Source organism: Microcaecilia unicolor, chromosome 5 (assembly GCF_901765095.1).
Source record: "Microcaecilia unicolor chromosome 5, aMicUni1.1, whole genome shotgun sequence".
In the NCBI taxonomy this organism is placed as follows: domain Eukaryota; kingdom Metazoa; phylum Chordata; class Amphibia; order Gymnophiona; family Siphonopidae; genus Microcaecilia; species Microcaecilia unicolor.
Window position 1 is genome coordinate 41,927,684 of NC_044035.1, and position 18,692 is coordinate 41,946,375.

At 41.5% G+C, this 18,692-nt stretch overlaps 1 protein-coding gene across 2 annotated transcripts in view; it reads right to left on the bottom strand.

Annotated features, from left to right (window-relative positions):
- Positions 1–927: 927 nt before the first annotated feature.
- The window catches only part of MFSD13A (major facilitator superfamily domain containing 13A), a 44,381-nt gene continuing 26,616 nt past the window's right edge, over positions 928–18,692 (bottom strand). For both annotated transcript variants that reach the window (XM_030202834.1, XM_030202833.1), the window contains 4 exons: positions 14,339–14,435; positions 11,672–11,843; positions 8,508–8,701; positions 928–2,671 (listed from right to left, as the gene is read on the bottom strand). In XM_030202834.1, coding sequence (XP_030058694.1) covers positions 2,424–2,671; positions 8,508–8,701; positions 11,672–11,843; positions 14,339–14,435 — 711 coding nt within the window. In that variant the 3' untranslated portion in view covers positions 928–2,423. The remainder of the gene's footprint in view (positions 2,672–8,507; positions 8,702–11,671; positions 11,844–14,338; positions 14,436–18,692) is intronic.

An 18,692-nucleotide genomic window follows, 5' to 3' on the forward strand; every position in this document is an offset into this window, starting at 1 on the left:
TCTAAAGGTGCTTTATCAAGCTCAGTAAGTTAAAAAAGGAAGAAGACCAGAGGTTCACTAAGGGTTTCTCACTTTTAAAAATTAGACCTCAGTGTATTATATTATTGTATTTAATTTCTGAGCTTGAGAGCAGAGATCAGACTGTATCCCAAGGCTGAACAACAAGAGTTGAGGACTAACAGACAGGTACAGGCAGAAGATTCTGGGACAGCAACATTCTATCTGCATATGGCAAACAAGATAACACGAACTGCAAAGACAACAACTAACATTAAAACCTACATATGGCAAGGTTGAAAACAAAGGCCTGATCTGATTGCATGGCCATGCACTGCTTTCTATAAAACAGCTCTGAAAACTCAATATAGTCAGTACCCTTCAACCTAAGGATGAGAGACTACTAGCTGTAGTCCAGGACCATGATCTACAGATGAGATGGCTCACAAGCAGCTAGAAATTTGCCAGGCTGACAGCCAGAGGAAGCTTGGTTAAATCCCGATGCTGATCTTTGTGATCTTTGCCAAGTCAGTCAGAACTCCATTGCCTCAGGTACAGACTGTAAACCCACTGGAGACAGGGGAAAAACCTACTGTATCTGAATGTAACTCACCTCAAACTGAAGACAGCCAAGGTAAACAAGGCAATAGCAAAAGCCAGAAGGATGCTTGGGTGCACAGGAAGCAGAATAGCCAGAAAAAGGAGGCAAGAGTGCCTCTAAGTTTCTGGTGAAACATTCTGGAATACAGTGTGCACTTTGAGACCACACCTTCAAAAGAATATAAACAGGAATGAGGTGGATCTAGAGGGCAGCTACTACAATAGTCAGTGGTCTGTCATATGATATACCAACATTTAAATACCTCCATGGAACAAATGCACAAGAGGGAAGCCTCTTCCAATGGAAAGAGAGCTCTGAAACAAATTGGGGGGGGGGGGGGGGTTGTTCATAGAATGAAGAAAAAACTGCAGTAGACTTAGGAGTGATCTAAGGAAAATTCTTTACAGAAAGGGCTGTGAATGCACAGTGCAGCCTCCCAGTGGAAGTGCTGAGATGAGAAAAGTATCTGAATTCAGTAAGAATGGAATAAGTACAGAGGATCTCTGGGCCGTAAGGGGTTTTATCTGCTGTCATTTTTCTCTGTGTCTTACTTTAACAGATATTAACATTTGTCATGCCTATGTTTCAGAAACTAGAAGCTCAATGAAGCAGGAACTGTATCTTAATATATCTGTACAGCACTATTTATGCCTAAGAGCAATGCTGAATTGTTAAACAGCAGTAGAAGTAGTAATATACTCTTTTTGCTCTCCAAAAACACAAATGCTCAATCTAATTGTTCTACATCTGGTTCCAAACAGTTTCTGTGGTGCTTAGTACTCTGGAAGTCTTGAACCTTTTAGCCTCCCCAATCCAGTTAAGTCGTTATGTTAGATTGCATGCCCGAATTCCAGTCCTGATGATTTGAACTTCCGATTTTACATTCAAACACCTCCCCTCTAAAATAATTTAAAAATTAAGAATAAAAACTCAAAACCTGTAAACACAAATGTCTTCAAGCCAATACTTGTCAAGTTTGAAAAAGAAGTTGATTTTGCACTGCCCAGTAACCATATAAAACACTTTGCAAACATATGATTTCCTGGGTCACACAGCTCCCAATTCAACCCAAAGCTTTTACACTGGTTGTGATAAAAGCTCAAGCATGCCTGATTTCACTTCATTTTGCCCACCCAGTTTGGGAAAACGTAAAATCCAAAAATGTAGGCAGCCCACTGATAATCTCACTTCTACTCACTTTGCCCCAGAGGTAGTCAGTTCTGCTCTTCAAGGGTTACAAACAGATCTAGTAGTCAAGATAATGAAAATAGGCAAATTCACCTTTTCAATTCAACTACATGGAAACATATAACACTAGTAAGACAACTAGTGAAATTCACAGAAGGATGTTTTACCCATCTCCTTAGCCCGATCCCCTATTATTTCCACCCCATATGGGGCCATGCCATTCACAAAACAGTTTCCTCTAGTGAATATACATGATATTGGTTTGATTACAATGGAGGCAGTATATGGAAATCAATCTCATGCATATTCATTGTGGATAGCCTGAAAACCTGACTGGCAAGGGGGTACTGCAGGACTGACTTGAGAAACACTGGTCTAGACTGCCAATCCTGCATTCTCCTCCGTGGGGTATACAAATGCCTTGGCACACCTCCAGACCCCACCAGTCACCATAGATGGATCCCACTACTTAAGTGTACTGTATACACTTACTATGAATGCACTGAAAGTCAGACCTGTTTGCAGCCCTGGAAGATGGAAGCCATCCCTGCTCTTACTACATTGTGCAAAGAATTAGCAGACCTGTTTTGAAAAGGTCCACAAACCGCTGGAAATACTAGTTTTATCCGTCTGTACTTCAAATTGTTTTGATTTCCTGAGCGGATCTAGTCTGAGACATATTCTGTCGATGATTTTTCACTATCTGCAGCTGTTTGCCACGCAAGGTGAACTGTGACCATGCGAGAAGCTGGATTAATGCACATGTGATAGGAACAAAGACAAGAAGATAGAAGCATCCCTGACGCAGAATGGCCACCCATGCCACGCTCTCTGGATGTGTGCTGACAACATTATTCATCGGGTCCCGCTGAAAAATGTCATACCCTGGAGACAAAAAGCAAAGCATCAGCTAGCTCTTCCAACATCGATTATAATACAACAGAAATCATGAAAACTAAAACTTTTACATGTGATATTTTTCTGCTTTATTCATTAAAAGCCAGTGTTTTTTTTTTTTTTTGGGGGGGGGGGGACCTGGATAGAATTCCAAATATCAGTGGAGCATTCTCCATAAGAACTTGCTGAAACAATGCAGTTACTACTACTTAACATTTCTATAGCGCTACTAGGGTTACGCAGCGCTGTACAGTTTAAACAAAGAAGGACAGTCCCTGCTCAAAGGAGCTTACAATCTAAAGGACGAAATGTCAAGTTGGGGTAGTCTAGATTTCCTCAGTGGAGGTGTAATGGTTGTGCCGAAGGCGACATCGAAGAGGTGGGCTTTGAGTAAGGATTTGAAGATGGCCAGGGAGGGGGCTTGACGTATGGACTCAGGGAGTTTATTCCAAGCATAGGGTGAGGCGAGGCAGAAAGGGCGGAGCCTGGAGTTGGCGGTGGTGGAGAAGGGTACTGAGAGGAGGGATTTGACCTGTGAGCGGAGGTTGCGGGTAGGAACGTAAGGGGAGATGAGAGAAGAGAGGTAGTGAGGGGCTGCAGATTGAGTGCATTTGTAGGTAAGTAGGAGAAGCTTGAACTGTATGCGGTACCTGATCGGAAGCCTGTGAAGTGACTTGAGGAGAGGGGTGATATGGGCATATTGGTCCTGACGGAAGATAAGACGTGCCGCAGAGTTCTGAACGGATTGAAGGAGGGATAGATGGCTAAGTGGGAGGCCAGTGAGGAGTAGGTTGCAGTAGTCCAGGCGAGAGGTAATGAGAGAGTGGACGAGTGTTCGGGTGGTGTGCTCCGAGAGGAAAGGGCGAATTTTGCTGATGTTATAGAGAAAGAAGCGACAGGTTTTGGCTGTATAGTCAATGTAGTACAGGATTTACAGAGGAACTCAAGGAGAACTGTAATGGTCTCCTCCCACTTTGCTCATCTCAGGCCTCATGGCTCTGTCTTCTCTTTCCATTTAGGCTGAGGTTGGAATTCGCCTGACATCCTGCCTTTGCATGTTTAGCCCTATCCATTAGAATACATCTTCCTTTATACCCGAGGCAGAAGGATTTCTCTCTCAAAACTGAAGGCAGCTCTAAAAACTGTTTTAGTAGGCCTTTGCTCAGGAGGGGTGGGAGGTACTAGGGAGCCTAACGGGACTGTTCTGATTTGTCCTGCCTGTATTGTCTGCTCTGTTATTATAGTTAATAAACTGTCTCAGAAAACTTTTCTGCTCGACTGGTGGTATAGTAAATCCTTGGAATTAAAATTACTGCTCAACTTCACTTCTTGTTCAACAGAGTAACAAAATGTTATTTAGATAGTTCAGCAGGAATCCCCTTTAAAAGAGATTTCTTATTCTCGTGTTTTCATATATTTTTGTTGATTGCATGCCAGAAAGCAGTATATCTAGTACTCAAACATAAACAACCATAATGTTTATGTACAGTTTCCATTTGGTGAACAAACTTGTCTGGGAAGAAATTGCTACTAAATTCTACAGTATAATTTACACAGTAAAAAGGCCACAATTACAGTACTTAGAATAAGTAGTTTTTATAACAGTTGCAAGGTGCTTACGATAATATTATGGATTGGGTGGGGTATAAACCAAAGAACTGATTATATATAATGATCAACAGGTTTCCAAATTTAAAGTCAATTATGCTTTTAGGTTGCGACAGCTTCATAACTAAGTCAAACATGCTATGGTTCTATCAGGCATGTACCTGTAGGAAGGATGAATTTTAAATACCAAAGATAGTAAAAGACTACAAATGATTTCAAGTTAAAGCTCACATTAGATATTCAATTTGGTGTTTACTTTAGAAGTGATATTTGGGTTGAAGATGTGCACAAATCAGCCTTTGAATGTTTATATTGCATCGTCTAAATCCTGATTTTACACAGCTGGGATAGGCTTGTCTAAAACTGTAAAAATATGCATTTGGCAAGGGGACAGGCATTTTTTGGATGGGCCTAGAAAACAAACGTGTATTCCCCATTTCAGAAAGGGAATGTCCACAAAGATTGAAGATGGGATCTACACCTGCTACTCGGGGCTCCTAAGTTTCAGAGAAGTGCGCTCGTACTGAGCAGCGCTCCACTGCAGGGATTGTGGGAGGTCACTCCTTTAATACTCTGTGGTTGATGGCTCCAGCCCCTACCCCCCACCCAAACAGTGAAACTGACAAGGGAACAGCCTCTGTGACAGCTTTGGGAAAAATAAAATGACTAACCAACGTTTATGCTCTGCCACATAAACGTTATGTTACTGTTCCAGAACAAACATTTTTATATGCCTGTTTTATTGATATTTTAGATGTTTGCACTTCTAAAATGAATGCTCTTGCCTCAGGTAACCAGTGCACAAACATCCATTCCTCCATGTACTTTAGAACTGACTCTGTGTTGGCAGAATCTGTTCGAAGATGCTAGCTGAACTTGAGACATCCCAATCTCCTTTCTAAAATGCCACGCCACATCCTTAATCCTCTCTCAGAATCCTGTCCAAAATGTCCTTATATTGTTGCATAAATTATATTTGTGAAAAGGTCCCGTGTGGCAGAATCAACATTTATTTTCTTGAATATTAATCTTGTAGAGTTGTTTTTTATTGTTTGCTTTTTTTGTTTTTTAAACCAGTGACCAGATTGCTGGCTGAGCAATAAATGCATCGGAGTGAGAAATGTGGACAATGCAATCCATAATGAGTCGTTGCAAAAATAGCTCATTGTACAGGTGCTGTTCAAAGCTCAAGGTTATTTTCCATCTCCTCACACCAGAATCAGATGCATCATATATAAATGAATTATGTCTTCATACTTTGAATGCCACTGAATAGAAGGGAGGGGAAGTAGAGTATGAATATTTGTTGAGACTCACTGCACATGTCAATGGTGTCTTCTTTTAATACAGAAGCCTCTAAGACTAGGTTTTTTAATTTAAGATTTTGCTCACATCTTTTTCAGGAGTAGCTCAAGGTGAGTTACATTCAGGTACACTGGGTATTTCCCTGCCCCTGGAGGGTTGATCTGTAGTGGAAATTGCAGAATATTTGAGTTCTACAAGGAAGAGCAGGGATGAATTGAAACATGCAGTTTGACCAGGGGTTTTGCACACAACTGCAAATTTATGCACCTTTACCGCTTTTATAAAATAGGTGCAATTTTGAAAATTTGTATAGGTGTCCTCTTATTAAAATTAGCATTAAAGTTCCCAGTGGATTTACTGCAGAATTTTATTTTTCCATAGTAAGCACGCTGTCCACTTTACTTTTAAGTGCAGCGGTCTAATGATTAGCGCAGTGACCTGAGAACCAGGGTAACTGGGTTTGATTCCTGCTGCAGCTCCTTGTGACTCTAGGCAAGTCACTTAAACCTCCATTACCCCAGGTACAAAATAAGAGCATGCATACAACATGTAAACAGCTTTGACTGTAACTATAGAAAGGTAGAATATCAAATCACATCCCCTTTCACCTTCCCTTTAAAGGACAAAAAATAATAAAAAGACTGGATAACATACTTAACTGCAACATAACAGACATTCTCTCAACTCTCCTTCAACCCCTGCCTCTTTTTCTTCCTTTTCTGAAATTAATGAGGAGGAAACTGCACATTTTCTTTCCTCCTTCAAACAGGCTACCTGTTCCTCTGATCCTATTCCCACCCATCTACTCAGCACTCTCTCTCCTACTGTCATATCCTCAATCTTTCACTTTTCCCTGCAACTGTTCCTGATGACTTCAAAAATATCATAGTTAACACCACTCCTCAAAAAACCTTCATTGGACCCTACCTGCCATCCAACTATCGCCCCATCTCCCTCCTCCCTTTCCTATCCAAGATACTTGGATGTGCTGTTCACCGTCATTGTCTTGACTTTCTTTCAATCTCAAAACTATTCTTGATCCACTTCAATTTGGCTTTTGCCTTCTTCAACTGAAAAAGCCCTTGCTAGAGACGCCAATGAATTGTTCCTGGCCAGATCTAAAGGTCTCTAGTCTATCCTCATCCTTCTCGATCTATCTGCTGCTTTTGGATCACTGCCTACTCCTTGATACGTTGTCCTCACTTGGATTTCAAGACTCTGTTCTCTCCTGGTTTTCTTCCTCTCTCCCCCATCACACTTTTAGTGTATACTCTGGTGGATCCTCCTCCACTTCTATCCCACTGTCAGTTGGTGTACTGTAGGGATCTGTCTTGGGACCTCTTCTTTCCTCCATCTATACCTCTTCCCTTGGTGCTCTGATCTCATCCCGTGGTTTTCAGTATCACCTTTATGCTAATGACTAACAGATCTACCTCTCCACACCAGAAATTTCAGCAGGAATCCAGGCCCAAGTATCAGCCTGCCTGTCTGACATTGCTGCCTGGATGTCTCACTGCCATCTGAAACTAAACATGACCAAGGCTGAGCTTCTTGGTCATGTTTCCCCCCCCCCCCCCCCTTACCCCCCTCACCTCTTCCCCCATTCTCTATCTCTGTGGATAACATTTTCATCCTCCCTGTCTCATCAGCTCATAACGTCTGGGTTATCTTTGACACCTCTCTCTCTCTCTGCACAAATCCGCTAAAACCTGTCATTTCTTTCTCTATTGCACCAAGATTCGTCCTTTACTTTCTGAGCCCACTACCAAAACCCTTATCCACACTCTTATCCCCTCTCGCTTAGACTACTGCAACTTGCTTCTCACAGGTCTCCTACTAAGCCATCTCTCTCCCCTTCAATCTGTTCAAAGTTCTGCAGCATGACTTACATTCCGTCAGTGTCGCTATGCTCATATTAGCCCTCTCAAGTCACTTCATTGGCTTCCTATCTGCTTACGCATACAGTTCAAACTCCTCTTATTGACTTACAAGTGCATTCTCTCAACAGCTCCTAATTACTTCTCCACTCTTATCTCTTCCTACACTCCTCCCCAGGAATTCCATTCACTGGGTAAATTTCTCTTTTTTTTTTTAATAATATATTTTTTTATTGATGATTCAACACAACCAGCATCAATACAAGATGTCATATTCCCATCCATTAAATCATATGACAAGAGTATATGGGTAAATTTCTCTTATCTGTACCCTTCTCCTCCACTGCCAACTCCAGGCTCTGTTCCTTTTATCTTGCTGCACCATATGCCTGGAACAGACTTCCTGAGCCAGTACATCAAGCTTTATCTCTGGCCGTCTTCAAACCTAAGCTGAAAGCCCACCCTTTTTGATGCTGCTTTTAACTCCTAACCACTATTCACTTGTTCAGTACCCATGTCTGTTTTATCATTCTCACCTTAGTAATTCCCTTATTTGTCCTGTTTGTCTGTCCTGATTAGATTGTTAAGCTCTGTCGAGCAGGGACCGTCTCTTCATGTTCAAGTGTACAGAGTTGCGTACATCTAGTAGCGCCATAGAAATGATAAGTAGTAGTAGTAGCTTTCTGCACCACATTAAGTAGAATAGTGACCACTTAAAGAGGGTAATTTTATAACAGGTTGCCTGCTTTATAAAAACACATGGGGGAGATGCTGGTAGGAGGAAAGATGGCTGTTGGTGGGGGGAGTGGGAGACACCTGTGCTGAGACTGTTTACCCTCCACATCCGTTTCCCTCCCCACTCAGGACAGTGAAGCAGAACAGATGGAATAGCGTTAGTTTGGTCCCTGTCCTCTCTTTGTGCATCCTCACCTACTGAAGAGTGAATTCAGCTCTGCTACATGCCTGTACACAGCTCCAGATTCCATCCCTAGACATCAATACTTCCACAGAAGACAGACTCTTGTGATATTTACCTGTATAAACACATAAGAGCCAGGTGCCAATCAGGGGAGCAAATGTCTGGCCTGGTTTGGTGACCAAGGCAACCATTCCAAATAACAGTGCTGAGGCTGCTTGCTTCCTACGGTTCAACACAAAATCTTCATCCACCAGGTCTGTGATGACGAGATTCAGCAGTTTACATGTCCCTTCTGTGAATACCCTGTTACTAAGGAACAGAAAACCCAATAAAATTAAACTCACAGCAGGAGAACTCCATCTGACCTGAGCAGTCACCTAATATAAACAGTTGTTTTTTGAATTTAGCTCACACCTTTTCAATGGCATCTCAATGTGAATTATACTCAGGTAGAGTAAGTATTTTCCTGTTTCCAGAGTGCTTACAATTAAAGAGTCCCTTTTACTGAGCAGCGCTAAAAAGTGGCCTACGCTTCCCCCAGCGCAGGCCTTTTCCCACGCACTAAGGCCAATTTTAGCGCAGCTTGAAAATGGCCAATTTTTCTACTTCTAATATAAATGGACATGTGCTAATCTTTTACTGAATGACTCAAAAAAAGGGTGGAAAAATGTTAATTAAGCAACAACAAAATTTTGCTACATCAAACTGAGGGAAGTTATGTCCGGCAGCCAAAAGAGCAAATGAAAGAGACCGCAACTCTCCAAGGGCGTCCAAGCAAACAGAACAACCTTCTTATCTTTGATCTCAATCAGCACATGGAAAAAAAAAAAAAAAAAAGAACAGGGGAAAAAACTCAAACATGAGAAAAACCAATTGCTCAAATAAAACAGTGCCAATTAATATATTCAAAAACAAAGTTGGCTAATCATAAGGTCCCACAGTACAAAAACTCTAAAAAGTTCCTAACAAAACACTGTGGAACCTTATGGTTAGCCAACTTTGGTTTTGAATATATTAATTGGCACTGTTTTATTTGAACAATTGTTTTTTCTCATGTTTGAGGTTTTTTCCCATGTGCTGATTGAGACCAATGATAAGAATGGACTCCTAACTGGGGATGTTCTATTTGTTTGGACACCCTTGGAGAGTTGAGGTCTACTTTGTTTAAAATATTGCACTTGTAGCTGTTGGCCATAAACTTCCCTCATACGCCATTAGCATGTGAGTACATAGACACCTATTTTGTAGGCAGTAAGGGCTCATTGCTCTAATCACACACTAATCAGTCAGTATGCAGCAATGTAGCTAGCACATAACATGTCTACTCTCCATCCCCCCAGCACTAAAAAATAAAAACTATATTTTAACGCATGGGTAGTGTGCACACATGCAAAAATTACCACAGGGTGCCTGAGCGTGCCCTCTGGTAGTGCATTTTAACCCACAGTAAGCAAATGTTAAATGCTTACCACTGTTTAGTAAGAGGACCCATAAATGTTTGTACCTGCTGATAATTTGAACTCTGGCTCCACTGGGGTATATGCCATCCAGTCCTAGTGATTTCCCCAAAATTACAAAAAGCATTGGTGAAAGAAGGATTTGAACCCTGACTTTCCTAGTTCCTAAGCCAGTTACCACTGCATAATGAATCTTTGACATCTCAAAAGTCACTCGGTGATTTCAGATTACTTATTTTCAGATTCATTTACACTGACAAGAGACCTTTGGCCCCCTCCCCCCTCAAAGACCTTTAAAATACCTCCTTACAAAAAAAAAAAAAAAAAGTACTGTTTTAAAATGTGTTCACATGCGACACTACCCTGGCAAATTTAGGTTAAAAATTTGGTAAAAAGTGCAGAAAAACAAACACTTTCAAATATCCACATATCACTAGTACTACTACTACTTAGCATTTCTATAGCGCTGCCAGGGTTACGCAGCGCTGTACAAGTTTAAACGTGGGAAGGACAGTCCCTGCTCAAGAGAGCTTACAATCTAAAGGTAACAAACTATGTAGTCAGTGTAGGTATTATGAATGGGGAAGGTGGTTAGGCGCTAAAAGCAAGGGAGAAGAGATGGGCTTTGAGTAAGGACTAGTAATGCAGCACAAGGTTCTCCAGAGTGCTCTGCTAACATGCCTCAACACCAAAACAGTGAGAGAACCTTTAGGGTAGTTAGTGCATACTGCAGCTTCAACATCATCTCAGTTCTTAACCTCTCCGATGCCACAGATAGCCAGCCCTGCTATCTATGACAGTAGTTTAGCACTACGACCAGAAGAAGGTCTTCAATTCTAAGCCACATGCAGCAGACGAGCTACAATGTTTGTGCTATATGTGGACTAATGATAGAGCAGAAATGTTTGTCAGGAAAATGCCTAGGATGAGTCTCTGAATAACCACTCATCCACAGTGAATCCTTAGAAAAAAAGGTTACCCATCTTTCTCTGTTTTGACTTATCAAAAATCATCATCAAATTTCCAGTTTTGGAATGGATCCACCACATCCAGGCTTCAGAAATACCATATTTATAAGCACCTTGAAACCACGTTTGGCTATAAAATCAAATTATTATTTTTCACCTTCTGACTGCCTCAAAGGATTAAAAACAAAGGTCAGTATAAAGACAAGACTTCACATCAGCCAGTAATCCTGTTCAGAAATCTTTGACAAAAGGATAATGGTAATTTGCATTAGATCTTAAAAAAAGAAACTGAAAAGTATAGTCACGGCATATTTGGGCCTGTGCAGTTAATCTCAGGGGCCCGATTTGGTAATAAGCAGATATAAAATTATACAGTGATGCTCAGTACTTGTGATCTCTCTAAATACTACCTTTCCCATGCTGGAAAAGGGGACCCCAATATCTGGATATCATTTCCAGTAATTACTCTGAGGAAAACACTTCCCCAACTCAGACAGAAGTTGGTCACATTTTCTAATATATGACTTGCATTCCTGCTTTGGAGGTACCACTTTCAGGAAGTTCAGTTTACTCCAAATCTTTTCAACATACATCTAAATCCAGTCCACACTTTGGAAACAAAGCTAAGAGGCGACACCCCATTTTAATGTTTCACCTCTACAGCCTAAGCAAACTATGTGTATAAGTCTGATCAACTGGACAAAGGACACTGCAATCTATAACATACGGATTGATGTTGGATGAGCACAACACACAGGATGATGAGTTTTATTATATGTAATTTTTTTTGTTTAAATATCACATCTCAGTTCCAGAAACCTTCCAGTAACAGAAAGGCCTTTAAAGATATGTACCTAGCTATAAAGATGCACAGCAGGTAAATCTGGTCAGGTCCAGCGAGAAGCATCACAAGGCTGAGAACCAGCTTCAAGAAAAACAACCCTCGGACAACAGGATAAACACCATATTTTTGGCAGAGCGATAAGAAATAAAGGTTGTTCAAATGAGGGGCTATGTAGGAAATACCTGAAAAGAGAAGAAAAGCATTTTCTTAATTCTTTTGTTTTTTTGGCCAGGCAGGTAGCCCTATTCCCAAACTGTGACCAAGCTGTGAGCATTTGTTTGCAATTACTTCAAAAAGTTTTCCTCTACTTTTTATCCTCGTTACTGTAGAGACAGGCCTCATCTAGGGGTCACAGACCATGAAGCCTTTTGTAACCCAATATGTGTACAGCCCTCACTCTGTACCAGCACTATATAGAGAAGGGATGGGCAACCACGTTTCTCGAAGGCCACAACCCAGTTGGGTTTTCAAGATTTCCACAATCATACTTTTAGGAGAAGTGTTAAAGGCTTTCCACTGGATTCTATATTTTATACCTATTGTTCTGTTCCGAAATCCAAGCGCATTCTACAACACGTGTAACTTAATTGGCTTAACAAGCCAATCAGCATTTTAAACAGCACTCAAGCAATAATGAGCCCTAACTGGCAATAATTAGAATCTACACACAACTCACTAAGCATATTCTGTAACGCATGGAGCCTACATTGTAATTTGCAGGATCCAAAAAGGGGCGTAGTTATGGGCGCTTCATGGTCATTACAACATTTATACGCACTGCTATAGAATAGGCCCCTGTGTGCCTAAATCTACACACCGGTATTTATGCCACGTTTACCTTGGTTTAAATGGATGCACGTAGTTCTAGGTGCTTGTATATCAAATAAGCGTATTCTATATACTGCGCCTAAATCTAGGCACCGCTTCTAGAATACACTTAGGTGGAAACTTATTCTCTGCAGATTTTTCAGGTGACATATATAGAATCTAGCCCATTATTTTTACCTTACATCTGACAGGTATCTAGACTCAGTATGACTTATGATAACCATAATGGAAATATATTGTTATAAGAGGGATTATCTCTTTGGTCTGTATCTTGATTGCGATCCACCTAGAGCCACCTTGGTAAAGCAGAATAAAAATGTTATTACATTAGATTTTCATTTGGAAATCTCAAAAACTTGAGTGGGTTGTGGCCCTCGAGAAGCATAGTCTCCTCCCCCTCCCCCCCACAGTGTAGATAGCGCTGTGGCAGTTCAAAGGAATTCTGTCAGCACTCCCCAGATAGTGGTACTGAAATTCACATAGTGGACTCATACATTTAGTGGTGGCTGCTAAACATTTACCCTTTAGTGTCTACTGCCATGCACCCTGCAACTCTAACATCTTGCACTTTCATGAAATAAAAACCATCTCAAGCAAGTCATTAACAAATGGAAATGCAGCCAGTATTTTGGAAAAATAAACCACCACCACTTCACTCCAGGCAGAAGGCAAGACAGCTGACGTGATTAAAAAAAAAAAAAAGTGAACTGGTGCACTGCTGATCTTAAATATCAGCAATGCAAACATCAGTCTAACTTCCAGCTATCAGGATGTGAGCCATATCCTGTTACAGCTCAAATAAAAATATTAGACAATGCTAATCCATCTCACAATTTCTACACAGTTGGATTCTCATATAGCAGCTAAAGAAATGGGACAATCCAATTAGGGAGGAAAACCTGTGTCTCAATTTTTTATTGAGACACTAGCAAATTTCTGCAAAACACTTGTAGAAGCATGAGACTTTTATACGTCTCCTTCTATGTTTGACTCCAGCACCTATGTGCATGTCTCCTGGCCTACCACAGACTGTCCCCTCAACTAACCCACCTGGGACTGAGCCTTCTGATGGCTATACCAGCAACTGAGTCTGTGGGCCACTAGGGCCTGAGGTCAACAGCTGGGCCTCCATCCAGCCTGCATGGCTGTCAAAGCTACACATTTTATTTACTTAAATTACATTTCTAAGTTACCCATTTCACAAAAGACAAATCTTGAATATAAGATGTACTCTTTGTAGATGTGCTTCATTTAACAGGGTGTGCATGCATTCCACTAGTACCGACAAACACACACCAAGGCATATGCCTTACCCTATTACATAGGGTAAACAGATAAAGTAAATATTCTTGCATAAGAAGCATCTAAGATTCCCAGAGCATAGCAGCACAAGCCATACCAGCTCCAATTATGAATTTAATTAGCTACCCTTAAATAAGTAAGAAACCCAAAGTTGAGTCTTATCCAGGGCTTTTTTTTGAGGGGATACTTGGGGGTACTGAGTACCGGCACCTTGTCCATTGTCTGCTAAAATTGACCCATGGAACCCAAGTTTTAATGAAAAGGTTCAGGCTCTATACACCAATTCTGCCTTGTCATAGATTCTGTGACTGGTTGCAGGGAACCTGGCTATTGTGGGGTGAGTCCCCTCAGCGATCACCCCACCCCTGAAGGGTGGCCTAGCATTTGAGTACCAGCACCTTTTTTGCTAGAAACAATGCACTGGTCTTATGGTACAAGAGTCATTTTCTATAAAGGAGTGGAACTCTCATCCCATAATGTGCTCCATGAGCCAAGCCATGATTAATGTCATGATATACAATTACTTACACCCACTGCCTCTCCTTACCTAAAAGAAATGAACCCGTAGAGAGGGAAATTCTGTTTGACAACAGATGCTCCAGGAAAAGGGGAAAGAAATTGCTGTTGAAGTGGCAGTGAAAAACCTGGGAGGGGAAAAAGTATTTTAATAAAATGTGTCAATTTTACGTAACAGCTACAAACAAAGACAACTTTATTTCAGATTCATTACATTGTAGCATGCGGTTCTCAGTAACAGACAAATACTCTTAAGTTGCAATGGTGACACAATGAGCTTTGTTTGTAAGAGTACTTCAAACCAATCTCTCCCACCTCTTAAGGCGCTGGTACAAAATGTCCCATCGCACTGAATGAGAAGACAAGACTGAAGAGAGTAGGAACCTTGTTACTTTCAATACCGCTATTGTCGGAACTGTGTCTGAGGAGTGGCCTAGTGGTTAGGGTGGTGGACTTTGGTCCTGGAGAACTGAGGAACTGAGTTCGATTCCCGGCACAGGCAGCTCCCTGTGACTCTGGGCAAGTCACTTAACCCTCCGTTGTCCGCCGCATTGAGCCTGCCATGAGTGGGAAAGCGCGGGGTACAAATGTAACAAAAATAAAATAAATGATGATTTTTATATTAGTCATTCTGATAATACATATATCTCAAGGCTTTTACAGATTCACACTATGCACGATAGCAGAAAATTGAAGCACCATTGCATCACTGTAGTAGCACTGAACTCAAGCTTTTTCAGGTTGGAATTGTTGGTCTTCATCATCAGAATAGTGTTTAATGAATTGAGACACCAACATAATTTTGTCCATTTTAACCCATCAACACGGACTACTAAAGAATTATTTTCATTTCTAAAAAGGAAAAAAAGTTATGTTTTACCTGATAAGACTAAAAGAAAGTTATCATACCAGTCCAGACCAATGGGTTGTGTCACTCTACCACTGGATGGAGACAAAGGAAGAAAACAGTTCTTGTGACTCGCCCCATAAAGGAATTATGCAACATAGCATGTTCAGTATTTTCAAACAGCCATGCAATGGTACTCAAAATCTGCCTGATGGTCAACACTGAAACTTCGAGATCAAGTAATTCAATCACGTCATAACTTTATCACTAGTGAGGCACGTACTCTACTGACATGCAGATATTTCACCGAGTCAGGAGTTATGCCACATACAATAGGTTAGGAAAAATATATCTTGTAAGCAAAACAAAATCAATCAACCATGGAGGAAATCTCAACTAGTCTGATAGGTCTAAAGGAAAAAAAGTTCTCAGGTAAGACATAACTTTTCCTTCTACAGCATCCTATCAAACCAGTCCAGACCAATGGGACGTAGCAAAGCAATGTCCCCAATATAGGGCAGGACTAAAAGATCTACTAAACACTCAAAAAACAGACAGAGAAAGAATTTTGCAAATAAATGCATCATTATTCTCCCCAGTCTAATAAATTAAGAGAGAGAGAGATAAACTGGAATAGCCTTAGAGGTCATTCCCAGCAGAACCTAGTAGAAAGAACCAAGAACAATCCGAAGGGCTATGGAAAGATAAAAGGTATGGAAGAGAAGGCTGTGATTTCCATGATAATAAGGAATAATAGAAAATAGCACCGATAGACCATGGAAGAGATACACAGACCAAGAAACAAACCCAACTGATGTTTTCCTTGAAAAAGTATTTGACTAAGACTAAGGTACATCTGTGCAGGGAATATTGTAACTGCAATAGAAGTCCTAGAGGAGCTGAATATTCAGAGAAGGAAATATAGGAAAAAAGCCATCAGGGGCTAAAAAACAAAACAAAACACTGTGCTTTACTATCTACATCTATGACAACCAAGAAAAATTAAGCATCCTTCGCTGAGAGTAAAAAAAGAGACCAATTAGAATCCACTCTTTCCTACTACACTCATATTTCAGTGGTGTTACAATGCTGTTTTTACAAGCTTAGATTGACTGCATGTCAGGAACCTCTTCCCTAAACCAGCCCCACGTATCTTTGTTCATTCTCTTATTATCTCGCAGCTTGATTACTGCAACAGGTTCTTCCAGGGCTTGACCTCTATAGAACAATGACTACTCCAACTGGTCCAAAACACTGCAAATTGCTGACCCAATCCAGGAAATATGATCATGCGACGTCCCTTCTTATGGAAGAACACTGGCTCCCTGTCAAATATCGGATTGCTTTTAAAAATTCTCCTGCTGATATACAAAGTACTGAGAGAGCTAAGGCAGGATTGCTGCCTTACCTCTCTCAGTACTTACTTACATATACCCCCCCTCCCAAGGACACTCCGATCCTCCCAGTCCCATCCTTCAGGTTCCTTCATTTTGGCATGCTCGCTATGCTTATGTCCGGAATAAAGGCTTCCACATCGTAGGCCCTTCCCTTTGGAATGCCCTGCCTCCTCAACTGAAGACTCTCCCTACCCTTGGAGATTTTCGATCTGCCCTGAAAACCCTTTTCTTTAAGGAAGCTTATAGTTTTAATCCCCGAGTCTTTCTCTTGGCTAGTACAATTTAGTCCTCTTGGTGACAGTTCTTGGCTTTCTGTCTTTGCTCTTTTTTCCTCCTTCGCCTTACTTTCCTATAACCAGTTGAGTTCCCCTTAATTCCTGCTTGCTTTTTTTTTCCTACTCTGTCTCTGTGCTTCTTCTATCCTTTATTGATTTTTTGTACTGTAAACCATTCTGAAGGCCCATGACCTACGGCAGTATATGAAGCCTTAAGTAAATTTGAAAGTAGAACAGCTTTTGACTGACCTGGTGTCAAAGAGTGATCTATTAAGACATGAAAACCCAAATGTCATTGTAAGAGCAAGAAGAGGGCACAAGTGTCCTGATACATGAGACACCAGACAGGACAACCCATGATGGGAGCCTATTTGTCTGAGAGAAAAAAATTACAATATTAGAGACTTCCTGCAGTTAGTCAACAGTGGTGGCTAATGCCAGTGCTATCAATTTGCTGCACAAAACAGCTATATAAGTAACATAATAAATGACGGCACATAAAGACCTGTACAGTCCATCCAGTCTGCCCAACAAGATAAATTCATTTTACATGAATCACACACAGCAAGTGGCTTGTATAGCCTGAGCCATATCAGCAACTGGTGACACTGTACTAAATAGTTCTGCAGAGTAGATGAGGTACCTACAGTGGGGGAAATAAGTATTTGATCCCTTGCTGATTTTGTAAGTTTGCCCACTGACAAAGACATGAGCAGCCCATAATTGAAGGGTAGGTTATTGGTAACAGTGAGAGATAGCACATCACAAATTAAATCCGGAAAATCACATTGTGGAAAGTATATGAATTTATTTGCATTCTGCAGAGGGAAATAAGTATTTGATCCCCCACCAACCAGTAAGAGATCTGGCCCCTACAGACCAGGTAGATGCTCCAAATCAACTCGTTACCTGCATGACAGACAGCTGTCGGCAATGGTCACCTGTATGAAAGACACCTGTCCACAGACTCAGTGAATCAGTCAGACTCTAACCTCTACAAAATGGCCAAGAGCAAGGAGCTGTCTAAGGATGTCAGGGACAAGATCATACACCTGCACAAGGCTGGAATGGGCTACAAAACCATCAGTAAGACGCTGGGCGAGAAGGAGACAACTGTTGGTGCCATAGTAAGAAAATGGAAGAAGTACAAAATGACTGTCAATCGACAAAGATCTGGGGCTCCACGCAAAATCTCACCTCGTGGGGTATCCTTGATCATGAGGAAGGTTAGAAATCAGCCTACAACTACAAGGGGGGAACTTGTCAATGATCTCAAGGCAGCTGGGACCACTGTCACCACGAAAACCATTGGTAACACATTACGACATAACGGATTGCAATCCTGCAGTGCCCGCAAGGTCCCCCTGCTCCGGAAGGCACATGTGACGGCCCGTCTGAAGTTTGCCAGTGAACACCTGGATGATGCCGAGAGTGATTGGGAGAAGGTGCTGTGGTCAGATGAGACAAAAATTGAGCTCTTTGGCATGAACTCAACTCGCCGTGTTTGGAGGAAGAGAAATGCTGCCTATGACCCAAAGAACACCGTCCCCACTGTCAAGCATGGAGGTGGAAATGTTATGTTTTGGGGATGTTTCTCTGCTAAGGGCACAGGACTACTTCACCGCATCAATGGGAGAATGGATGGGGCCATGTACCGTACAATTCTGAGTGACAACCTCCTTCCCTCCGCCAGGGCCTTAAAAATGGGTCGTGGCTGGGTCTTCCAGCACGACAATGACCCAAAACATACAGCCAAGGCAACAAAGGAGTGGCTCAGGAAGAAGCACATTAGGGTCATGGAGTGGCCTAGCCAGTCACCAGACCTTAATCCCATTGAAAACTTATGGAGGGAGCTGAAGCTGCGAG